The following is a 21,149-nucleotide window of genomic DNA, read 5'->3' on the forward strand; positions in this document are numbered from 1 at the left end:
AAGTTTTGATGGCATGAATTCAAATTTGAATTTGCCATTGGAAACGAATAGGGTTTTTGGGTGTGAAAAAGATTGAATTTTGGGGGAACCGTAAATGTTAAGGGTAAAAACAAAACGGAGCAGCCATGGCATGAATTTTTGGAATAGTTTAAAGTTTGAACAGGGTGAATCAGATGAAGTATGTGGAGTAGCGGCACGCCAAAGTTTTGTAGTGGCAAAAAAGGAGCAATATCATAGTAATACGAGAGATTGCAATTTCTGGAAAAATTGCGTGTGTAGGCGAAGAAAGCTGAAAAGAAACTGCGGAATGCGTTGGAATGAAGTTGAATAAAGTGGAATAAAGTTGAATGAAACTGAATGAAATTAAATAACGTGGATTGAAGTTGAATGAAACTGAATTAAGTGGAATAGAGTCGAATGATACTGAATAAAGTTGAATAATAATAAAGTGGAATGAAGTTGAATGATACAGAATGAAGCTGAATGACCTCTATGAAAAACTGTGGAATGCGTTGAAATGATACTGAATGAAGTTGAATGACCTCAAATAATAGAGAATTGCCTGAAATGAGGAGGACAAAAAATCAGGAGGGATGAAAATCAGAAGGGTTGAAAAGACTTCCGGACTTCAGGGTCATTTGGGTCACTTCCGGTCCATTTCCGAGTCATTTGGGTCACTTCCAGTCCATTTCCGGGTCATTTGGGTCACTTCCTGTTGATTTTGGGTCCTCCCCCAAGATGGCCACTGCATTTAGGGGACGTCGGGTGAGTATCCCCAGTCTAGCTAATGTCCCTGTCCAAGATGGCCGCCGCACCAGAGACAGCTCAGGGAGAGTATCCCCAGTCTAGCGAGTGTCCCTGTCCAAGATGGCCGCCGCGCCGGGGAGACCTCGGCGTGAGTATCCCCAGTCTAGCAAATGTCCCTGCCCAAGATGGCCGCCGCAGCGGGAGACCCCGGGTGGGTATCCGAAGTCTAGCTTATGTCCCTGCCTAAGATGGCCACCGCACTGGGAAGACCTCGGCGTGAGTATCCCCAGTCTAGCAAATGTCCCTGCCCAAGATGGCCGCCGCAGCGGGAGACCCCGGGTGGGTATCCGGAGTCTAGCTTATGTCCCTGCCTAAGATGGCCACCACACTGGGAAGAACTCGGGGTGACTATCCCCAGTCTAGCGAATGTCCCTGTCCAAGATGGCCACCGCACCGGGGAGACCTCGGGGTGAGTATCCCCTGTCTAGCTAATGTCCCTGCCCAAGATGGCCGCCTGTCCAAGATGGCCGCCGCACTAGGGAGACCTCGGGGTGAGTATCCCCAGTCTAGCTAATGTCCATGCCCAAGATGGCCGCCGCACTTGGGAGACCTCGGAGTGAGTATCCCCAGTCTAGCTAATGTTCCTGTCCAAGATGGCCACCGCAGCGGGGAGACTTCGGGGTGGTCTTCCCCAGTCTAGCTAATATTCCTGTCCAAGATGGCCGCCGCACTAGGGAGAACTCGGGGTGAGTATCCCCAGTCTAGCTAATGTCCATGCCCAAGATGGCCGCCGCACTTGGGAGACCTCGGAGTGAGTATCCCCAGTCTAGCTAATGTTCCTGTCCAAGATGGCCACCGCACCGGGGAGACTTCGGGGTGGTCTTCCCCAGTCTAGCTAATATTCCTGTCCAAGAAGGCCGCCGCACCGGAGAGACCTCGGGGTGGATATCCTCAGTCTAGCTATTGTCCCTGCCTAAGATGGCCGCCGCACTGGGAAGAACTCGGGGTGAATATCCCCAGTCTAGCTAATGTCCCTGCCCAAGATGGCTGCCGCACTTTGGAGACCTCGGGGTGAGTATCCCTTGTCTAGCTAATGTCGCTGCCCAAGATGGCTGCCTGTCCAAGATGGCCGCCGCACTTGGAAGACCTCGGGGTGAGTATCTCCAGTCAAGCTAATGTCCCTGCCCAAGATGGCCGCCACACTTGGGAGACCTCGGAGTGAGTATCCCCAGTCTAGCTAATGTTCCTGTCCAAGATGGCCGCCGCACCGGGGAGACTTCGGGGTGGTCTTCCCCAGTCTAGCTAATGTTCCTGTCCAAGAAGGCCGCCGCACTGGGAAGAACTCGGGGTGAGTATCCCCAGTCTAGCTAATGTCCCTGCCCAAGATGGCCGCCACACTTGGTAGACCTCGGAGTGAGTATCCCCAGTCTAGCTAATGTTCCTGTCCAAGATGGCCGCCGCACCGGGGAGACCTCGGGGTGATTATCCCAAGTCTAGCTAATGTCCCTGTCCAAGATGGCCGCCCCACCGGGGAGACCTCGGGGTGAGTATCCTCAGTCTAGCTAATGTCCCTTTCCAAGATGGCTGCCGCACTGTGGTGACCACGGGGTGAGTAATCCCAGTCGAGCTAATGTCGCTGCCCAAGATGGCTGCCTGTCCAAGATGGCCGCCGCATTTGGAAGACCTCTGGGTGAGTATCTCCAGTCAAGCTTATGTCCCTGCCCAAGATGGCCGCCGCACCGGGGAGACCTCGGGGTGAGAACATGATTCTCAGTAAAGCTAATATCCCTGCCCAAGATGGCCGCCACACCGGGAAGACCTCGGGGTGAGTATCCCCAGTCTAGCTAATGTCCCTGTCCAAGATGGCCGACGCACCGGAGAGACCTCGGGGTGAGTATCCCCAGTGTAGCTAATGTCCCTGTCCAAGATGGCCGTCGCACTGTGGCGACCATGGGGTGAGTATCCCCAGTCTAGCTAATGTCCCTGACCAAGATGGCCACGGCGCTAGGAAGACCACGGGGTGAATATCCCCAGTCTAGCTAATGTCCCTGCCCAAGAAGGCCGCCTGTCCAAGATGGCCGCCGCACGGGGAGACCTCGGGGTGAGTATCCCCAGTGTAGCTAATGTCCCTGTCCAATATGGCCGCCGCACTGTGGCGACCATGGGGTGAGTATCCCCAGTCTAGCTAATGTCCCTGCCCAAGATGGCTGCCTGTCCAAGATGGCCACCGCACTTGGGAGACCTGGGGGTGTGTATCCCCAGTCTAGCTAATGTTCCTGCCCAAGATGATCGCCGCACTGTGGAGACCTCGCGTTGTATTTCCCTAGTCTAGCTAATGTCCCTGTCCGAGATGGTTGCAGCACTGTGGCGACCACGGGGTGAGTATCCCCAGTGTATTCCCAGTGTAGCTAATGTCCCTGCACAAGATGGCTGCCGCACTGTGGCGACCACAGGGTGAGTATCTCAAGTCTAGCTAATGTCTCTCCAAGATGGCCGCCTGTCCAAGATGGCCGTCGCATTTGGGAGACCTGGGGGTGAGTATCCCCTGTCTAGCTAATGTCCCTGCCCAAGATGCCACCGCACTTTGGAGACCTCGGGGTGAGTATCCCCAATCTAGCTAATGTCCCTGCCCAAGATGGCCGCCTGTCCAAGATGGCCGCCGCACTTGGGAGACCTCGGAGTGAGTATCCCCAGTCTAGCTAATGTTCCTGTCCAAGAAGGCCGCCGCACCGGAGAGACCTCGGGGTGGGTATCCTCAGTCTAGCTAATGTCCCTGCCTAAGATGGCCGCCGCACTGGGAAGAACTCGGGGTGAGTATCCCCAGTCTAGCTAATATCCCTGACCAAGATGGCCACGGCGCTGGGAAGACCTCGGGGTGAGTATCCCCAGTCTATCTAATGTCCATGTCCAAGATGGGCACCGCACTTGGGAGACCTCGGGGTGAGTATCCCCAGTCTAGCTGATGTTCCTGTCAAAGATGGCCGCCTGTCCAAGATGGCCGCCGCACTTGGGAGACCTGGGGGTGAGTATCCCAGTCCAGCTAATGTCCCTGCCCAAGATGGCTGCCGCACTAAGGAGACCAAGGGGTGAGTATCCCCAGTCTAGCTAATGTCCCTGCCCAAGATGGCCGCCTGTCCAAGATGGCCGCCGCACTGTGGCGACCACGGGGTGAGTATCCCCAGTCTAGCTAATGTTCCTGCCCAAGATGGCCGCCTGTCCAAGATGGCCACCGCACTTGGGAGACCTCGGAGTGAGTATCCCCAGTCTAGCTAATGTTCCTGTCCAAGATGGCCGCCGTACTGGGGAGACCACGGGGTGAGTATCCCCAGTCTAGCTAATGTCCCTGCCCAAGATGGCCATCGCACTGTGGAGACCTCGGGGTGAGTATCCCCAGTCTAGCTAATGTCCCTCCCCAAGATGGCCGCCTGTCCAAGATGGCCGCCGCACTTGGGAGACCTCGGAGTGAGTATCCCCAGTCTAGCTAATGTTCCTGTCCAAGATGGCCGCCTGTCCAAGATGGGCGCCGCATTTGGGAGACCTCGGGGTTAGTATCCCCAGTCTAGCTAATGTTCCTGTCCAAGATAGCCGCCTGTCCAAGATGGGCGCCGCACGGGGTGAGTATCCCCAGTCTAGCTAATGTTCCTGTCCAAGATAGCCGCCTGTCCAAGATGGCCGCCGCACTTGGGAGACCTTGGGGTGAGTATCCCAGTCTAGCTAATGTCCCTGCCCAAGATGGCCACCGCACTGTGGAGACCTCGGGGTGAGTATCCCCAGTCTAGCTAATGTCACTGCCCAAGATGGCCGCCTGTCCAAGATGATCGCCGCACTTGGGAGACCTCGGAGTGAGTATCCCCAGTCTAGCTAATGTTCCTGTCCAAGATTGCCGCCTCTCCAAGATGGGCGCCGCACTTGGGAGACCTCGGGGTTAGTATCCCCAGTCTAGCTAATGTTCCTGTCCAAGATAGCCGCCTGTCCAAGATGGGTGCCGCACGGGGAGACCCCGGGGTGAGTATCCCCAGTCTAGCTAATGTTCCTGTCCAAAATAGCCGCCTGTCCAAGATGGCCGCCGCACTTGGGAGACCTGGGGGTGAGTATCCCAGTCTAGCTAATGTCCCTGCCCAAGATGGCCACCGCACTGGGGAGACCTCGGGGTGAGTATCCCCAGTCTAGCTGATGTCCCTGCCCAAGATAGCCGCCCGTCCAAGATGGCCGCCGCACTTGGGAGACCTCGGAGTGAGTATCCCCAGTCTAGCTAATGTTCCTCTCCAAGAAGGCCTCCGCACCGGAGAGACCTCGGGGTGGGTATCCTCAGTCTAGCTAATGTCCCCGCCTAAGATGGCCGCCGCACTGGGAAGAACTCGGGGTGAGTATCCCCAGTCTAGCTAATGTCCCTGACCAAGATGGCCACGACGCTGGGGAGACCTCGGGGTGAGTATCCCCAGTCTATCTAATGTCCATGTCCAAGATGGGCGCCGCACTTGGGAGACCTCTGGGTGAGTATCCCCAGTCTAGCTAATGTTCCTGTCCAAGATGGCCGCCTGTCCAAGATGGCCACCGCACTTGGGAGCCCTGGGGGTGAGTATCCCAGTCCAGCTAATGTCCCCACCCAAGATGGCTGCCACACTGGGGAGACCACGGGGTGAGTATCCCCAGTCTAGCTAATGTCCCTGCCCAAGATGGCCGCCTGCCCAAGATGGCCGCCTGCCCAAGATGGCCGCCTTACTTGGAAGACCTGGGGGTGAGTATCCCAGTCTAGCTAATGTCCCTGCCCAAGATGGCCACCGCACTTGGGAGACCTCGGGGTGAGTATCCCCAGTCTAGCTAATGTCCCTGCCCAAGATGGCCGCCTGTCCAAGATGATCGCCACACTTGGGAGACCTCGGAGTGAGTATCCCCAGTCTAGCTAATGTTCCTGTCCAAGATGGCCGCTTGTCCAAGATGGGCGCCGCACTTTGGAGACCTCGGGGTTAGTATCCCCAGTCTAGCTAATGTTCTTGTCCAAGATAGCCGCCTGTCCGTGATGGCCGCGGCACTTGGGAGACCTGGGGGTGAGTATCCCAGTCTAGCTAATGTCCCTGCCCAAGATGGCCACCGCACTGTGGAGACCTCGGGGTAAGTATCCCCAGTCTAGCTAATGTCCCTGCCCAAGATGGCCGCCTGTCCAAGATGATCGCCGCACTTGGGAGACCTCGGAGTGAGTATCCCCAGTCTAGCTAATGTTCCTGTCCAAAATTGCCGCCTGTCCAAGATGGGCGCCGCACTTGGGAGACCTCGGGGTTAGTATCCCCAGTCTAGCTAATGTTCCTGTCCAAGATAGCCGCCTGTCCAAGATGGGCGCCGCACGGGGAGACCCCGGGGTGAGTATCCCCAGTCTAGCTAATGTTCCTGTCCAAGATAGCCGCCTGTCCAAGATGGCCGCCGCACTTGGGAGACCTGGGGGTGAGTATCCCAGTCTAGCTAATGTCCCTACCCAAGATGGCTGCCGCACTGGGGAGACCACGGGTTGAGTATCCCCAGTCTAGCTAATGTCCCTGCCCAAGATGGCCGCCTGTCCAAGATGGCCGCCGCGCTGTGGCGACCACGGGGTGAGTATCCCCAGTCTAGCTAATGTCCCTGCCCAAGATGGCCGCCTGTCCAAGATGGCCGCCGCACTTGGGAGACCTGGGGGTGAGTATCCCAGTCTAGCTAATGTCCCTGCCCAAGATGGCCACCGCACTTGGAAGACCTTGGGGTGAGTATCCCCAGTCTAGCTAATGTCCCTGCCCAAGATGGCCGCCTGTCCAAGATGGCCACCGCACTTGGGAGACCTCGGAGTGAGTATCCCCAGTCTAGCTAATGTTCCTGTCCAAGATGGCCGCCGTACTGGGGAGACCACGGGGTGAGTATCCCCAGTCTAGCTAATGTCCCTGCCCAAGATGGCCGCCTGTCCAAGATGGCCGCCGCACTGTGGCGACCACGGGGTGAGTATCCCCAGTCTAGCTAATGTCCCTGCCCAAGATGGCCGCCTGCCCAAGATGGCCGCCTTACTTGGAAGACCTGGGGGTGAGTATCCCAGTCTAGCTAATGTCCCTGCCCAAGATGGCCACCGCACTTGGGAGACCTCGGGGTGAGTATCCCCAGTCTAGCTAATGTCCCTGCCCAAGATGGCCGCCTGTCCAAGATGATCGCCACACTTGGGAGACCTCGGAGTGAGTATCCCCAGTCTAGCTAATGTTCCTGTCCAAGATGGCCGCTTGTCCAAGATGGGCGCCGCACTTTGGAGACCTCGGGGTTAGTATCCCCAGTCTAGCTAATGTTCTTGTCCAAGATAGCCGCCTGTCCGTGATGGCCGCGGCACTTGGGAGACCTGGGGGTGAGTATCCCAGTCTAGCTAATGTCCCTGCCCAAGATGGCCACCGCACTGTGGAGACCTCGGGGTAAGTATCCCCAGTCTAGCTAATGTCCCTGCCCAAGATGGCCGCCTGTCCAAGATGATCGCCGCACTTGGGAGACCTCGGAGTGAGTATCCCCAGTCTAGCTAATGTTCCTGTCCAAAATTGCCGCCTGTCCACGGGGTGAGTATCCCCAGTCTAGCTAATGTCCCTGCCCAAGATGGCCGCCTGTCCAAGATGGCCGCCGCACTTGGGAGACCTGGGGGTGAGTATCCCAGTTTAGCTAATGTCCCTGCCCAAGATGGCCACCGCACTGTGGAGACCTCCGGGTGAGTATCCCCAGTCTAGCTAATGTCCCTGCCCAAGATGGCCGCCTGTCCAAGATGGCCGCCGCACTTGGGAGACCTCGGCGTGAGTATCCCCAGTCTAGCTAATGTTCTTGTCCAAGATGGCCGCCGCACTGGGGAGACCACGGGGTGAGTATCCCCAGTCTAGCTAATGTCCCTGCCCAAGATGGCCCCCTGTCCAAGATGGCCGCCGCACTTGGGAGACCTGGGGGTGAGTACCCCAGTCTAGCTAATGTCCCTTCCCAAGATGGTCACCGCACTGTGGAGACCTCGGGGTGAGTATCCCCAGTCTAGCTAATGTCCCTGCCCAAGATGGCCGCCTGTCCAAGATGGCCGCCGCACTTGGGAGACCTCGGAGTGAGTATCCCCAGTCTAGCTAATGTTCCTGTCCAAGATGGCCACCGCACTGGGGAGACCACGGGGTTAGCATCCCCAGTCTAGCTAATGTCCCTGCCCAAGATGGCTGCCTGTCCAAGATGGCCGCCGCACTGTGGCGACCACGGGGTGAGTATCCCTCGTCTAGCTAATGTCCCTGCCCAAGATGGCCGCCGCACTTGGGAGACCTTGGAGTGAATATCCCCAGTCTAGCTAATGTCTCTTTCCAAGATGGCCACCACACTGGGGAGACCTCGGGGTGAGTATCCCCAGTCAAGCTAATATCCCTGTCCCAGATGGCCGTCGCACTGGGGAGACCTCGGGGCAATAACACTTGTCTACTGGAAATGAATGGTGAATTTATGTGGGTTTTTTAAGTGTGAATGAGTTGAATGTGCGGAAAGTAGGAATTTGGGGGGTGATGAAAAGCTGAATGTGAGTTGAATGAATTGAATGACTTCAATTTGTGGAAATTGGGAAGGTGTAAATGTGTCATGTGTCATCTTCCACACCGTTTATCCTATACAGGGTCGTAGGGAGGTGCTGGAGCCTATCCCAGCCGTCAACAGGCGAAGGCAGACTACACCCCGAACTGGTCTCCAGTCAGTCGCAGGGCACACACAGACACCACCAGTGATTAGGAAACGATCCCACGCTGCCCGCTCACAACTCGGGTGTGTGTACCGCTACACGATCAGTGACCCCGGAATGGTGTAAATGTGAAAAGGTAAATCTGTCAATGGAAATGAATGGTGAATAGTTGAATTTTTGTGGGTTTTTTAGGTGTGAATAAGTTTTATGTGTGGGAGGTACGAATTTTGGGGGTGTTGAAATCCTGAATGTGAGTTGAATGAGTTGAATGACTTGAATTTGTGGAAATTGGAATGGTGTAATTGTGAAAAGTTGAATGTGCTCATGAAAATTAATGGTGAATTGTTGAATTTGTGTGGGGTTTTTAAGGGTGAATGAGTTGAATGTGTCGGATGTAGGAATTTGGGGGGTGTTGAAAAGATGAATATGAGTTGAATGACTTGCATTAGTGGACATTGGGAAGGTGTAAATGTGAAAAGTTGAACGTTCGAATGGAAATTAATGGTTAGTGGTGGAATTTGTGTGGGTTTTTTAAGGGTGAAAGAGTTGAAAGTGTTGCAAGTAGGAATTTGGGGGTGTTGAAAAGTTGAATGTGAGCTGAATGAGTTGAATGACTTGAATTTGTGGAAATTGGAATGGTGTAAATGCGAAATGGTAAATCTGCCAATGGAAATGAATGGTGAATAGTTGAATTTTTGTTGGTTTTTTAGGTGTGAATACGTTTTATGTGTGGAAAATACAAATTTTGGGGGTGTTGAAAAGCTGAATGTGAGTTGAATGAGTTGAATGACTTGAATTAGTGGAAATTGGGAAGGTGTAAATGTGAAAAGTTGAACGTTCCAATGGAAATTAATGGTGTGAATTGTTGAATTTTTGTGGGTTTTTTAAGTGTGAATAAGTTGAATGTGTGGAAAGTCAGAATTTTGGGGGTGTTGAAAAGCTGAATGTGAGCTGAATGAATTGAATGACTGGAATTTGTGGAAATTGGAATGGTGTAAGTGCGAAAAGTTAAATCTGCCAATGGAAATGAATGGTGAATAGTTGATTTTGTGTGTTTTTTTAAGGGTGAATGAGTTGAATGTGTGGGAAGTAGGAATTTGGGTGATGTTGAAAAGCTGAATATGAGTTGAATGACTTGAATTTGTGGAAATTGGGAAGGTGTAAATGTGAAAAGTCGGATGTACCAATGGAAATTAATGGTTAATAGTGGAATTGTGTGGGTTTTTTAAGGGTGAATGAGTTGAATGTGTGGGAAGTAGGAATTTTGGGGGCGTTGAAAAGCTGAATGAGTTGAATGACTTAAATTTGTGGAAATTGGAATGGTGTAACTGAAAAGTTGAATGTGCCAATGGAAATGAATGATGAATTGTTGAATTTTGCAACGCTTGTGCAGCTGGTTTAAAGTTGGCCGCGTATCATGTTTGTTTAGACGTGTCAAGCGTGTAGTTTCTTTTTTTTCACCGATGCTCAACAGCAGCAGCACTTTTGATGTCTAAACAAAGATAGCTCGAGCTGGCCGCGCACAAACTAATTATGGACGTAATCACGCGCTAGAACAACTCTTTGGACATGATGGCTCGCGATCTAGAGCAGCGGGGTGCCGTATCTGCAGCTCTGAGGAGCCCAGAACTACGACGAATTGCAGAAATCTTGACACAGACGCAGTGACATTCCTCTTGTTGAAGATCGACTAAGAAACAAGTTGAACTCTACAATACAATACAATTCCATTTATATAGCGCATTTCATAACAGCTAGAGCTGTAACAAAGCACTTTAAAAACAATACAATAAATAAAAACAATAAGAGGCAGTGATACATCTATTAATATATCAATACATATTAACAAACATATAAAATATAAATAAATAAAGCCAACAAATTAACATAAAACACTCTATACAATTGAGTTACTGCCCCACGAGCACAGTTGGATTTTGTCAAAGTATTCAGTAAGAGGAAAGATCTCAGATTTAGCTGTTATTGCAGCAATATTTGAGAGTATGTAACGAAAGTGACTCCTGTTTGCATTTGCACTTTAGAGCTAGATTATTAATTTTATTGCAGTCTGTTCGATAAAAAAACATTTTGAAAACTGAAAAAAATTACATTAGGTATTTTGTAATTTTGCAAAATAACACAATCTCTCTCCAGCCTGTGACAGGTGATTCTACACATATTTTGGTCATGCTGTCTCGATTAACCCATTTAGGCCGCGAGTGCATTTGTACCACTAAAGCCAGGAGCGCTGTTACATCTTTCTACCTTCAGAGCCAGGAGAGCATAGAGGTCGTTTTCTTTTTTATCCAATACTCAGTCTCTTAGCCAATGAAGTGCATCAGAATATACACGTGACAGTGTCGTGAGCCCTCAGATGATGTCCCAGAATTTTTTCGAGCAGTTAATGGCGGACGTAGACGATCACAGGAACTCTGAAATAAGTGCCGTTAGTGATACAGACATATAGGTGAGTTGAGCTTGGCTGTTATGTCACATGTGACCTTTACTTCTGGCTTAGCATCTTCTTTTCAGTAGCCGGGTTTCCATTACAGTTTTTCGCAAAACAAAAGCAATATTTCTATCTTGATAAAGTACAACTGCGACTTGTACATGTTTCCATTGAAAAGTGTTTTCCCTCTGAGGTGTAATTCTCATAACGACCATCTTGCAAGAGCTCGTAATTCTCGTAAAATCGAATAAAATGTTCTCACAAGACTCGTGACAGGGCGTGAGGTAAATAGGCCGGGCCCGTGCACTGGCACAGTCCGCGCGGGGGCGCCGCAGGGTCACCCTCCGCGGTCACTATTGTCGAGCAGCACGGCAGGCTGGGCACACCTCTCACGCCGCAGTGCACTGCAACCAGGGAAAGTCTTGGGACGACAGTGTGGAGAGGCCCAGGGGCCTCTGCCACAGCTCCCTGCGCTACAGTGCTCCCCTGCCCAGACCTCGCTGCTTCCCCCAGGACCATGGGACAGTTCTGTCAACCGCCAGTCCTTCATAAAACCAGCGATCATCACTATGGCTGCTGGAGGAGTTGTCACATGACGTGGAAACATGACAAATTTGTTTCCTTGACAGAAGTCTCAAAAACCATGAGAGTGTAAAAAACGTATTTGTGATACAGTAAGTATTCCCACGGACCTCTGTCAAATTCCCTCACCCGGAAAAAAAACATATGCATTACATTTTCTACTACTACCATATTTTCCGGGCTATAAGCTGCACACGCTATTTTTTTTTAGAAATTTTTTTGAAAAAACATAAGTTGCACCTTTATATAAGCCGCACCTATCTATGTTGAAAACTTTTATATTTACTGCATTTACAGAACGATTATGAACTGTAAATGTACATGTATGTACCTGAGCAGATTATTTCCTAACAGTGCCTTTTAACACTGCAGCAACGTTGCTGATTAAAACGGAACAGAACCAAGAGAAAATAAACAGAACTTATTGTCATTTCACTGTCGGCTGCCGCTCCAGTTTGTCTAATGTCCACCAGACTCCCCCATCTATTGTTCTACTACATTCTACATATGCACTTGTCTTGTTTTATGTTAATAAAGTCAGCCAATCTAACATACGATGTGCTGCCAACTGTACTAAATCAACAATAGCATTTCGAAACAACGGAACATACGTACTATCAGCTAATCGCATTCATGTGCACTTCAGGGACCTCTCGGCAAACAAACTCAAAGCATTACAGCACCTAATGCAATAACTTAGTGCATAGCGCCCTGGCCTGTTGAACTCCTCCACCTGCAGTCACATCCAGTTAATGGCAATGCATTGAATTGTACTGTAATTCCAGTTAGAGCGCCCCGAGCGGTGGAAGAAAAACCCACAGAATAGCCGCACCGGACTATAAGCCGCATGGCTCAAAACCTAGGATATTTGTCACGGTTTATAGTTCGGAAAATACGGTATATTACATTAACGATCGATCTTTACAACAGAAGTTTCGGGATCTGGAATCCGGAACCCATAGCGAAGCCCGCAGTAGCGCAAACTCAAGCAGTCCCCGCTCTATACTATGGAAAAACTTTGATCGCTCCGCTATCATCGGATCAAACGGAAATTACCGCACTCAGAAAAAAACATATGCATTACATTTTCTACTACTATATTAACGATCGATTCCTTACAACAAAGTTCCGCTACTGTGTCCGGAACCCGGATCCCATAGTGAAGCCCGCAGTAGCGCACACTCAAGCAATTCCCGCTCGATACTATGGACAACCTTTGACCGCTCCGCCATCATCGGATCCAAAACGGTGACATGTAAGTTACTTCTTTGGCATGCGTTTTACTGAAATTGCGAAAGATTTAAAATGTATTCATTTACATTTTCGTCTGTAGATCATGAAATCCAAACGAAGAACGGTAATGACCGTGGAAGAGAGAGTGAAATGCATCCGATTAAGCGAATCTGGACACAAAGTAAAAAACATCCAGGAGACACTTGGAGTCGGAAAAACTAAAATCTACGCGACTTTGAAAAAGTCCTGATGTAAAGACACCGTCCAGCAGGGAAGCCATGGAGATGGCATCAAAAATGCTTTTGTATGCACAAGAATCACCAGACATCAGTGATGATCAACAGGACAGTTACTTGCAATTAGCAACAAAACTGTATGATACGCAGACAAATATTTTCATACGGCAAAGAATGAAGCCAACACAACAACTCAGAATAGACTCATTTTTTTCCCCAAGTCTGAGAAAAATCAACACTAAAATACAGTAAAATACAGTTTAGTGTAGTTAAATACAGTACTGTACTGCATTGGTGTTACAGTATTTACAGTATTTTTTCAACAGTATTTGGGCCTTGTTTGCTATACTGTACTGTATTTTGTTCATATACCTGTACTTTATAGTTCAGTCTTTTTTAAATAAATTTAATACGTTTATTAATTACTTGCACATCCATACAGGACATGTACCGTCGTCATTTCCCACATAAGGAAATTCTGTTATAAGGAAATATTGAACAATGCAAATATAATTCCTTACTAGAGAATACTTACTGTATATGAGAGGTTTTTTGAAATTTCTGTGTATCCATTACCAGTTTGCTGTTCAGCAATTTGCATTTCGCGCATTTCTGCGGGTAATGGAAACCAAGTATACGACCCTCTTGGCACACATCCAGTGTCACACATCAGGAGTCACACGAAGTCACATGGACTCGGGAGTTGTCCTTCTTGTGGGTGGGTGGCCAAGGGAGTATAAAGAGTGGGAACCATTTTGCACGGATTATACCTTCTTCGGCAATCTCACAGAAAGGTTCCACAGCCATGTATCGATCTTTCTGGCATACTTTAAGTAGTTCAAAAGGGAATATACAGTCTTTTGGTAATTACTTTTAGCATTGCGAGCCTTAAAGGTAAAAGACCCAGGCAAATATTCCCCTTAGAACCTTTCATTAGTTTTACTTCTTTTTTATTACTCTTCACATGCCGGACAGGGGACAGGGAAGCTCTGTCCTGCATAAATTTTACCATTGTGCACATATGACGCCAGAGCTGGGCATTTTAAAAATTGAGCCTCCTTTATTTGTCATTCGTCTGCAGCGTAGTTACCCTTCCATCATCCGTCATTCACATTTTTTTCCGAGGGGAAAAAAATAGTACCCGTCTATACGCTGGTCCACCTCTAATTTTGAACGTCCGTCCGTCGGTGAATCCGACTAAACTTTCACTACCAACCATAAGAGCCCCCCCCCCCACACACACACACACACACACCACCCCACCCATCCTGCTGGATGATGTTTGAACAGAAATAGTGACTCACTGCGCTTTGAAAACCTCTTCATAGCCTGGGCCCTCACTCAAGTCTGTCCCCCAAGCAACAACAACTCACTATTTTCCTCCCCGCACTCGCCACAGCCATCGAAACCTCGCTGCAAAAAATAGACTAATGACGGTCTGCAGACGAATGCCGGACTAAATAAAGGTTGCTTCCGTCTATGCTTAATCTGTCATCCCATCATTCGTCAACCGTCAGCAATACGGGCGTCCGTCAGTGATGGATAGACGGACCGGTCCGTCACATAGACGGAATGCCCAACTCTGTACGACGCTAACAATATAAGCTCCACCTGCAGCGCTCTTCATTGTACAATTCGGTTCTTTATTTCCTTTCCTTTCTTCCTTTCTTGTTCCTTCCTCTCTATAAATCTTTATTTCTATATTGTTGTGCATGTCATACATACCTCCTTTCCTACATATTTTCTTGCCCGGTTTTCTTGCACATTCCTTGGATATTCTTTTGACTGTAAAATGAATAGAAGACTAAAAAATAACATGTGGTCCCCTGAACACACATTGCAGAAATATTGGCATGCACACACACACACACGCACCCACACCCACACACGCACACAACCGCACACACACCCACACACACACACACACTCCCACACGCACACACACACACACACAAAGGGATTTAAAATGAAATTCTAACATGAAAAACGAATGTGGGGAAAATGAATAACAGCATCAGAGGACCGTTCAGTTGGTCACCTAACCTTGTTTATGAAATACATAAACAATACATACATAATATGGTTAAGGAGCTGTATTTGTTGAGTGGCTCAACAGAAGAAAGGTGGTACAAAGGCCAAATATATTATTCAGGATCTTTGGAAGCCGGGGTTTTTGAAGTCATTCTATTTTCTGTCAAATTTCCATGATTGATAAGACACGCCTTTAAGTTTATTTAAAGTATAGTGGTGTTTTTAAGCTCTAATAGAAATAAAATTGGCCGTCTGGAATTGTCACCATCTGTCACGGTTGTTTTTTTTTTGTTTAGAACAGGGGTCGGCAAAATGCATTCCACGCGGGCGGCGGAATCAGTGCTGACAGCGACTCTGCAGTTGTTTTAAGTAACAGTATTAACTTTTTAATTGACAATAGTTTAATCCCACTTGAAACTTGAAGCATAAAGTGGACATTTATGGTAATAGTAATTCAGCCACGGCTCGATCGGCTCATTTTTTACGTGCGGTAATGACGTGACGTCCTCTTTCGTATGTATGTATGAAATGAGATCGAAAAAGCCTCGCCTCATCATTTTCCTCAAATACTGTATTTCGTGTGTGATGTGTTGATTTTGTCTTGTGGCTGCACACCACACAATGCGTTCGAAACTGTAATACGCGTGATTTTTTTTCTAGTCACGTGTGGGCTCTCTCAGAGTTTGGAAGTTGGCCGACAATTTTAAAATCCTGCCGTGTGAACCAAGCTTTAGCCAATGAGCTCCGTCCAACCCTATGTGTCTTGTCCAGGTGTTCCTCGTCTCGTCAATTTGTCTGTATTTAGTTCACTGCTTTCTTTTGGTCCTCGTCTGTTCATGTCATTTGTCTTTTGTCACATCAAGTTGTTGTTCGCTTAGCTTTGGTCCAAATCCTTTTGCTGAATTTTTGTTACTTTGATCGATGTTTTATTGACTTCTGTTCATTTTGTATTTTTGAAAAATCCTGTAGCTTGTTCAATTTATTGTTTTGTTCTTTTGGAAATAGATCACATTTTGTTTTGATTGCCTCCCTGCTTCCCTGCGTTTGGGTCCTCCTCCACGACAAACCTGTCAGAGTGAATCGAACACTACTGGACCCAACAGGAAGCGCATGGCGACGTGGCCAACATCGCCAGTCTGCCTGCTACCCCTCTTAGGCTGCAGACCACCGCCAAACCCTTCATGCCGATGAGGCTCAGGCCACCGTGCCCGCTCCGCAGCAGCTGCAGGCCCCATTCCTGTGCCGACTCCTTGGCAGCTGAAGGACTCCCCGTGTACCAGCTCCTGGGGAGGTGAAGGCCCCCATTCCTGTGCCATCTGCTGGGGAGCTGAAGGCCCCCATTCCTGTGCTGGCTCCTTGGGAGCTGAAGGCCCTGTTCCTGTACCGGCCCCTCGGCAACTGCAGGCACCCGTTCTTGTTTTGGTGGCGTAAGCAGTGCAGCTGCCATCCGTTCCTGTTCCGGCAGCGCAAGCCCTTCGGGCCTCCCTCTGACCCTGCTCCAGCAGCACAAGCCCTGCGGCCGCCCTCTGACCCTGCTCTGGCGCTGCATGCCCTGCAGCCGCTCTCCGACCCTGCTCTGGTGCCACAAGGCCTGTGGCCGCCATTGCCTCCTGCATAGCACTGGACTGGCCCCGTCAGAATCCACTCATCTGTCCTCCGGGTTGCCCACCTGACTGGCCCCACCAGGATCCACTCGTCTGGCCTCCGGGACGCCCACCTGACTGGCTCTGCCAGGATCCCCTCGTCTGGCCTCCAGGACGCCCAACGTAAAGGCCCGATTGGTGGCCCGTGATCCCATCTCATGGCCCCCTTCCGCCCGCCCTGTTTTTTTGGCTCATTTAATTTGGGGCATCAATGATCCATCCCTTAAGTGGGGGGTACTGTCATGATCAGTCAGGTTGATTTGGTTTAGAATTTAGATTCATGTTTTCGTTGTGTTCCTTTGTCAATGTCTGTCTCGTTAGGCAATTGGGTCTACCTGTGCTTGTCTTCCGTGTCCCTTGTGTTCATCCAACCCGTTGTGTCTTGTCCAGGTGTTGATTGTTGTCTCATCACTTTGTCTGAATTTAGATCCATGCTTTCTTTAGATCCCTGCTTTCTTTCAGTCCTTGTCGGTTCATTGTCATTTGGCCTATGTCACGTCAAGTTGTCGTTCTTTGGTCCAAATCCTTTTGCCGAATGTTTGTAACTTTGATCCTTGTTGTTTTGGACTTTATTTGTTAATCTTGTATTTTTGATAAGACCATTAGCTTGTTTGTTTTATGCTTTTGTAAATGAAACACAGTTCCCTGCTTTCCTGCGTTCGGGTCCTCCTCCACAAAAAATTTGACAGCAGTTGAAAAAAACTAAATACTTTTTGTCATATATAAAAACTGTTTCTATAGCCTGAATTAAAACAATATCATAAAAAAATTATCTTGGAAAAAATGATCCTTCTCTGTCCCCATTTTATGCCTCCAAAGTATATTGTAATTGTTATTTTAAATACAACAAGAATTGTCTATCAGAGACTGCTGGTAAAGAAAGCATGATTGAGGGGTCTTCTCAATCATTTGCTGTCCACAAGTGGGCACACAGCGCAGCCTGGCGGGACAGCCAGCTGCTTCGGTTTCCTTGGCTGGATTATTTGGCTCAGATTATCAACAAAGTTAAAAAGAGGGATTTCGACAGCTTTCAAGAAAAAAACAAAAGTAACACTTCGTTAATTGAGTCATGCTACAATGTAGCAGCCGTGGCTAAGATACATACTGTAGCTGCTGACTGTGCCTGCTCTTACAGTGCATGGAAAAGTTAGTGAGGGGCGTGGCTTTTGTTGGAGACTAGACCTCAGTTTAGCCAGCATCAAATGATTTACTCTGCCAGTTTGGCTTTTTCACTTTTGTTTTCTGAAAGAATGATGGAATGACTGAGAATTTGAGAAAAGAAGAAAAACAATATCCACGGGAAGATAATGTAAAGTAAGTGGACACATTTAAAGCAGATAAGTTCTCGAAGTGTACTTTTGCCCAGCATTGCCAAGGGTTTCAGGGCTATGCCCATTCATGTGATCAGTCTGTAGCCATGTTGATGACAGAGCAGAAAAGTTGGTTCTGTTAAGTGGCTGTTTCTGATTTAAGCAATTGTTCTCTTCAATTCAATTTTTCAGTTTCTTTAACCTCTTCAATCGATGCTGCTTGACAAGAAGCTAAGATTTGGACTGCCTCATAGCTTCTCACACAGGCTGCTAGCTCACTGCCATATTCTTGTCACTTGTGAGAAAAAGGTGGCGTTCTATATGCGGTACAGTAATTTTGATTGATTTGACACTTATGGCTGAATTCAGTAAACCGTGACAGTTACAAATTGTGAGGCATATCAGCAATGCAAAGCTCATTACCCCTACTTGTCATTAAAGTTAAGTGTTGAGTATTTTATCTAACATACTACTCATATTAAAATAAAACAATCAGTCGTAAGAGATGTATATTATCGGACATTATAAGCGATTGCAAATTTAAAAAATAAAAAATAAACTAGGGGTGAACGAGGATTTATTTCTGTCCTGGGTGCCCATTTATTTGTTGTGCATGGTCGTGAAGACAGTAAAAGTCAGCCGCAGCAACAATCGATCATGCTATATATGATGGTAACACACTGACAATGAGGTGAGAAGACCAACTTCAGAATAAAATTTGATCATATAATTGGACACAAAGGCCTTGACGCTTTTATTTTGAAGATGTTCCTGTTCTGCCAGGTGACATGGCGGCTGATTTCACTTTTCTTGCAATCACAAACTGTTACCACCAACATCAACACAACTTCATCCTGCAGTCATTTTCAATTGCTAATTAAGGATGTTAAAAATCTTCTAATTAATTATGCTGGTATTCTATAATACGGCGCCTGTTACTAGCATTAATGGATAATGGTTAGCAGTTAGCTGCTAAGTGAGTGCCTGATTTCGGCTGGCAAGAGCTGTCTGACTGTATTTCAAAGGCAATTTAATAGGCAAAAATGACTCTACACACTTTGATGCTGACAGCCACACAGTTGCACTTCCACTGATCAAATGTTAATTAACCAAGCTTGCGTAAAAATGCTGTTTAGTCGGCAAAATTGCCACTGTGGCTCTGACGTCACTTTGATCCATACTCACTTACGATTGTATGACACATAAAAACGGGAACTTTTAAACAATCCAATAAAACCAAGAGTAACTGAGAACAATATTTTATTCATAGCAATTGAAACCTTAAGTGCAGCCATTTTCCAAAATCAGAAAAGTTCCATTTTATTTTCATTAATGTACATTCAGCACTCCGTCTTGAGAGTAAAAACAGTAATGTAGACATTTTTGCAAATATATGAAAAAAGAAAAAGGGAATTATTTTGAATAAGTTTTATTAAAATAAAATTAAATGTGTTTTTAAGACAATATGTGCTATACATTTTCAACAGTGGCACTGACTTGACAATAGTTATAAATATATATCTTCTATATATGTAATAATAGTTTATAATGTAATTTATTAGTATAATATATGTAATTCATTCAAATATAACTGAATTATTGTAAAATCATTTTTATCTGTATTTAACCTGTATTTCAGGTTTTTGACCTGTGGTCCTTTGTTCAATAAACAAAATAAGACAAAGACAAGTTTTAATATTGTGTGCTTCTGATGAGCGTTTTTGGAGGGCATAAAATAAAATAGTCTCTGAACGGATGGACGGAGACGCCCAGTCCAGGAGTCAGGACAAACACCTTTTTATTCTGTGATGGAGCAAGAGAAAGCATGTCACATTCACACAGGTAACAGAGCAATCCACGCCCCAAACAGAAGCTGTGTCTGCTTTGCTGGGAAAGCACAGCTACGTCGCACAAGTGGCCCTGTGTGTCTCATTAATAAATGCCCCCCTTGCTACAACAGACAATAGAGAACCAACAAGCATATTTACAAAATGGTCAATGTAGATTAAAGGGACGGTGGGGCCGGGATGGCCATGTTTTCACTAACAAGTTCATTTCATATATTTTTTGATCAGGAAAATGAAAAGAGTTGCTATTTTCTATTTTATCCATTAACTTTGGAGAAATTAGGAAATAAGTAAATCCATGAATAACGCCCCTTGATAATGATCACAATGTCCGCGCTCCCTACCGTTCTATCCTTGTTCGGCCAGAGTCACGCGAGGAACCGATTCCAAACTCTCCATTGGAAATCATTGTACTTTTTGTGCTTATAACGTCCAAAAACGGCGATCAATTCGCACCAAAATTTATGTGGACATCTCTACGAATGCCCACTTCAATATATCAAAAGGATTGACCTCTCTGTGGCTGATTTATATGAGAATGAGGAAATGTGGAAGTCAGCAGAGCTACATAGATTTAGGCTGGGCGAGCGCACACTGCTTCTTTGCTTAAAAAAAAAAACAAAAAAAAAACACTGCTTCTTTGCTTTAAACAAAAAAAAACTGCTTCTTTGCTGATCACGGTTAGGACGGACGAGGCATTAAACACCAGTCAGGATATTTACAGGATGTTTACAGAGACTGAAGTGGGAATGAGTAGACGTGCACAATTATTTGGATGAGGAATGGCCCCAGTTTTTCTACTTACAACGCGCCGTCAAATTTGGAAGATAACAGCCGAAATGGCACGTTCCAATGCGGCCACACTCGGCTGTGCAGTCAGCTTCGCGGGAACTTTTTGTTCGCTGTTCAATGAGGGCTTTCATCACTCTCACGCTGCTTCACTCAGGCAGAAGGTGGCGGCTGCAAGCAAGCAAGCAGGGACACCGCACGTGACTGCTTGCGAGGCGACATGAAGACACAGGCTCATCTTCACCTCCACATGCCGGGCGGACAGTAAGGAGCTAATGTTGTTATGCTAAGCCTTTTGTTTTAACGGCCTGAAGCTAGTTTTTGCTATTAGCCGTCCAATCGTACCTTTAGCCGGGGAGGGAAGAGGAGGGCTCCAATCTGCCTGCTGCTGCTGCAAGCCTCGGTCTCCCTCCTGAGAGCTGACACTAGTTTAGCGTAGCTAAATGTCAGAAATATAACCAGTCGGGGTTCGTGTATGCATTCATGCTCTTGTCCGCTTCAGCTTGTGAAAGTGGAGGAGCAATCGCCACTGTATTTTTTATTTTGTGGAGGTGATCATGATGAGATCACGTTTTATGTCAATAAATCCAAACTATTG

General features: G+C 47.7%; 1 protein-coding gene across 9 annotated transcripts in view; it reads right to left on the reverse strand.

Moving 5' to 3' along the window:
* The window catches only part of nlgn1 (neuroligin 1), a 282,639-nt gene that overhangs the window by 203,576 nt on the left and 57,914 nt on the right, over positions 1-21,149 (reverse strand). For 2 of the 9 annotated variants that reach the window (XM_086048405.1, XM_086048403.1), the window contains exon 3: positions 14,657-14,716. The exons of the other annotated variants lie outside the window; for them this stretch is intronic. In XM_086048405.1, coding sequence (XP_085904531.1) covers positions 14,657-14,716 — 60 coding nt within the window. The remainder of the gene's footprint in view (positions 1-14,656; positions 14,717-21,149) is intronic. 9 annotated transcript variants of the gene reach the window in all.

The sequence above is a fragment of the Filicampus tigris genome, chromosome 12, assembly GCF_054856515.1.
Source record: "Filicampus tigris isolate MCC_2025a chromosome 12, RoL_Ftig_1.0, whole genome shotgun sequence".
Taxonomy (NCBI): domain Eukaryota; kingdom Metazoa; phylum Chordata; class Actinopteri; order Syngnathiformes; family Syngnathidae; genus Filicampus; species Filicampus tigris.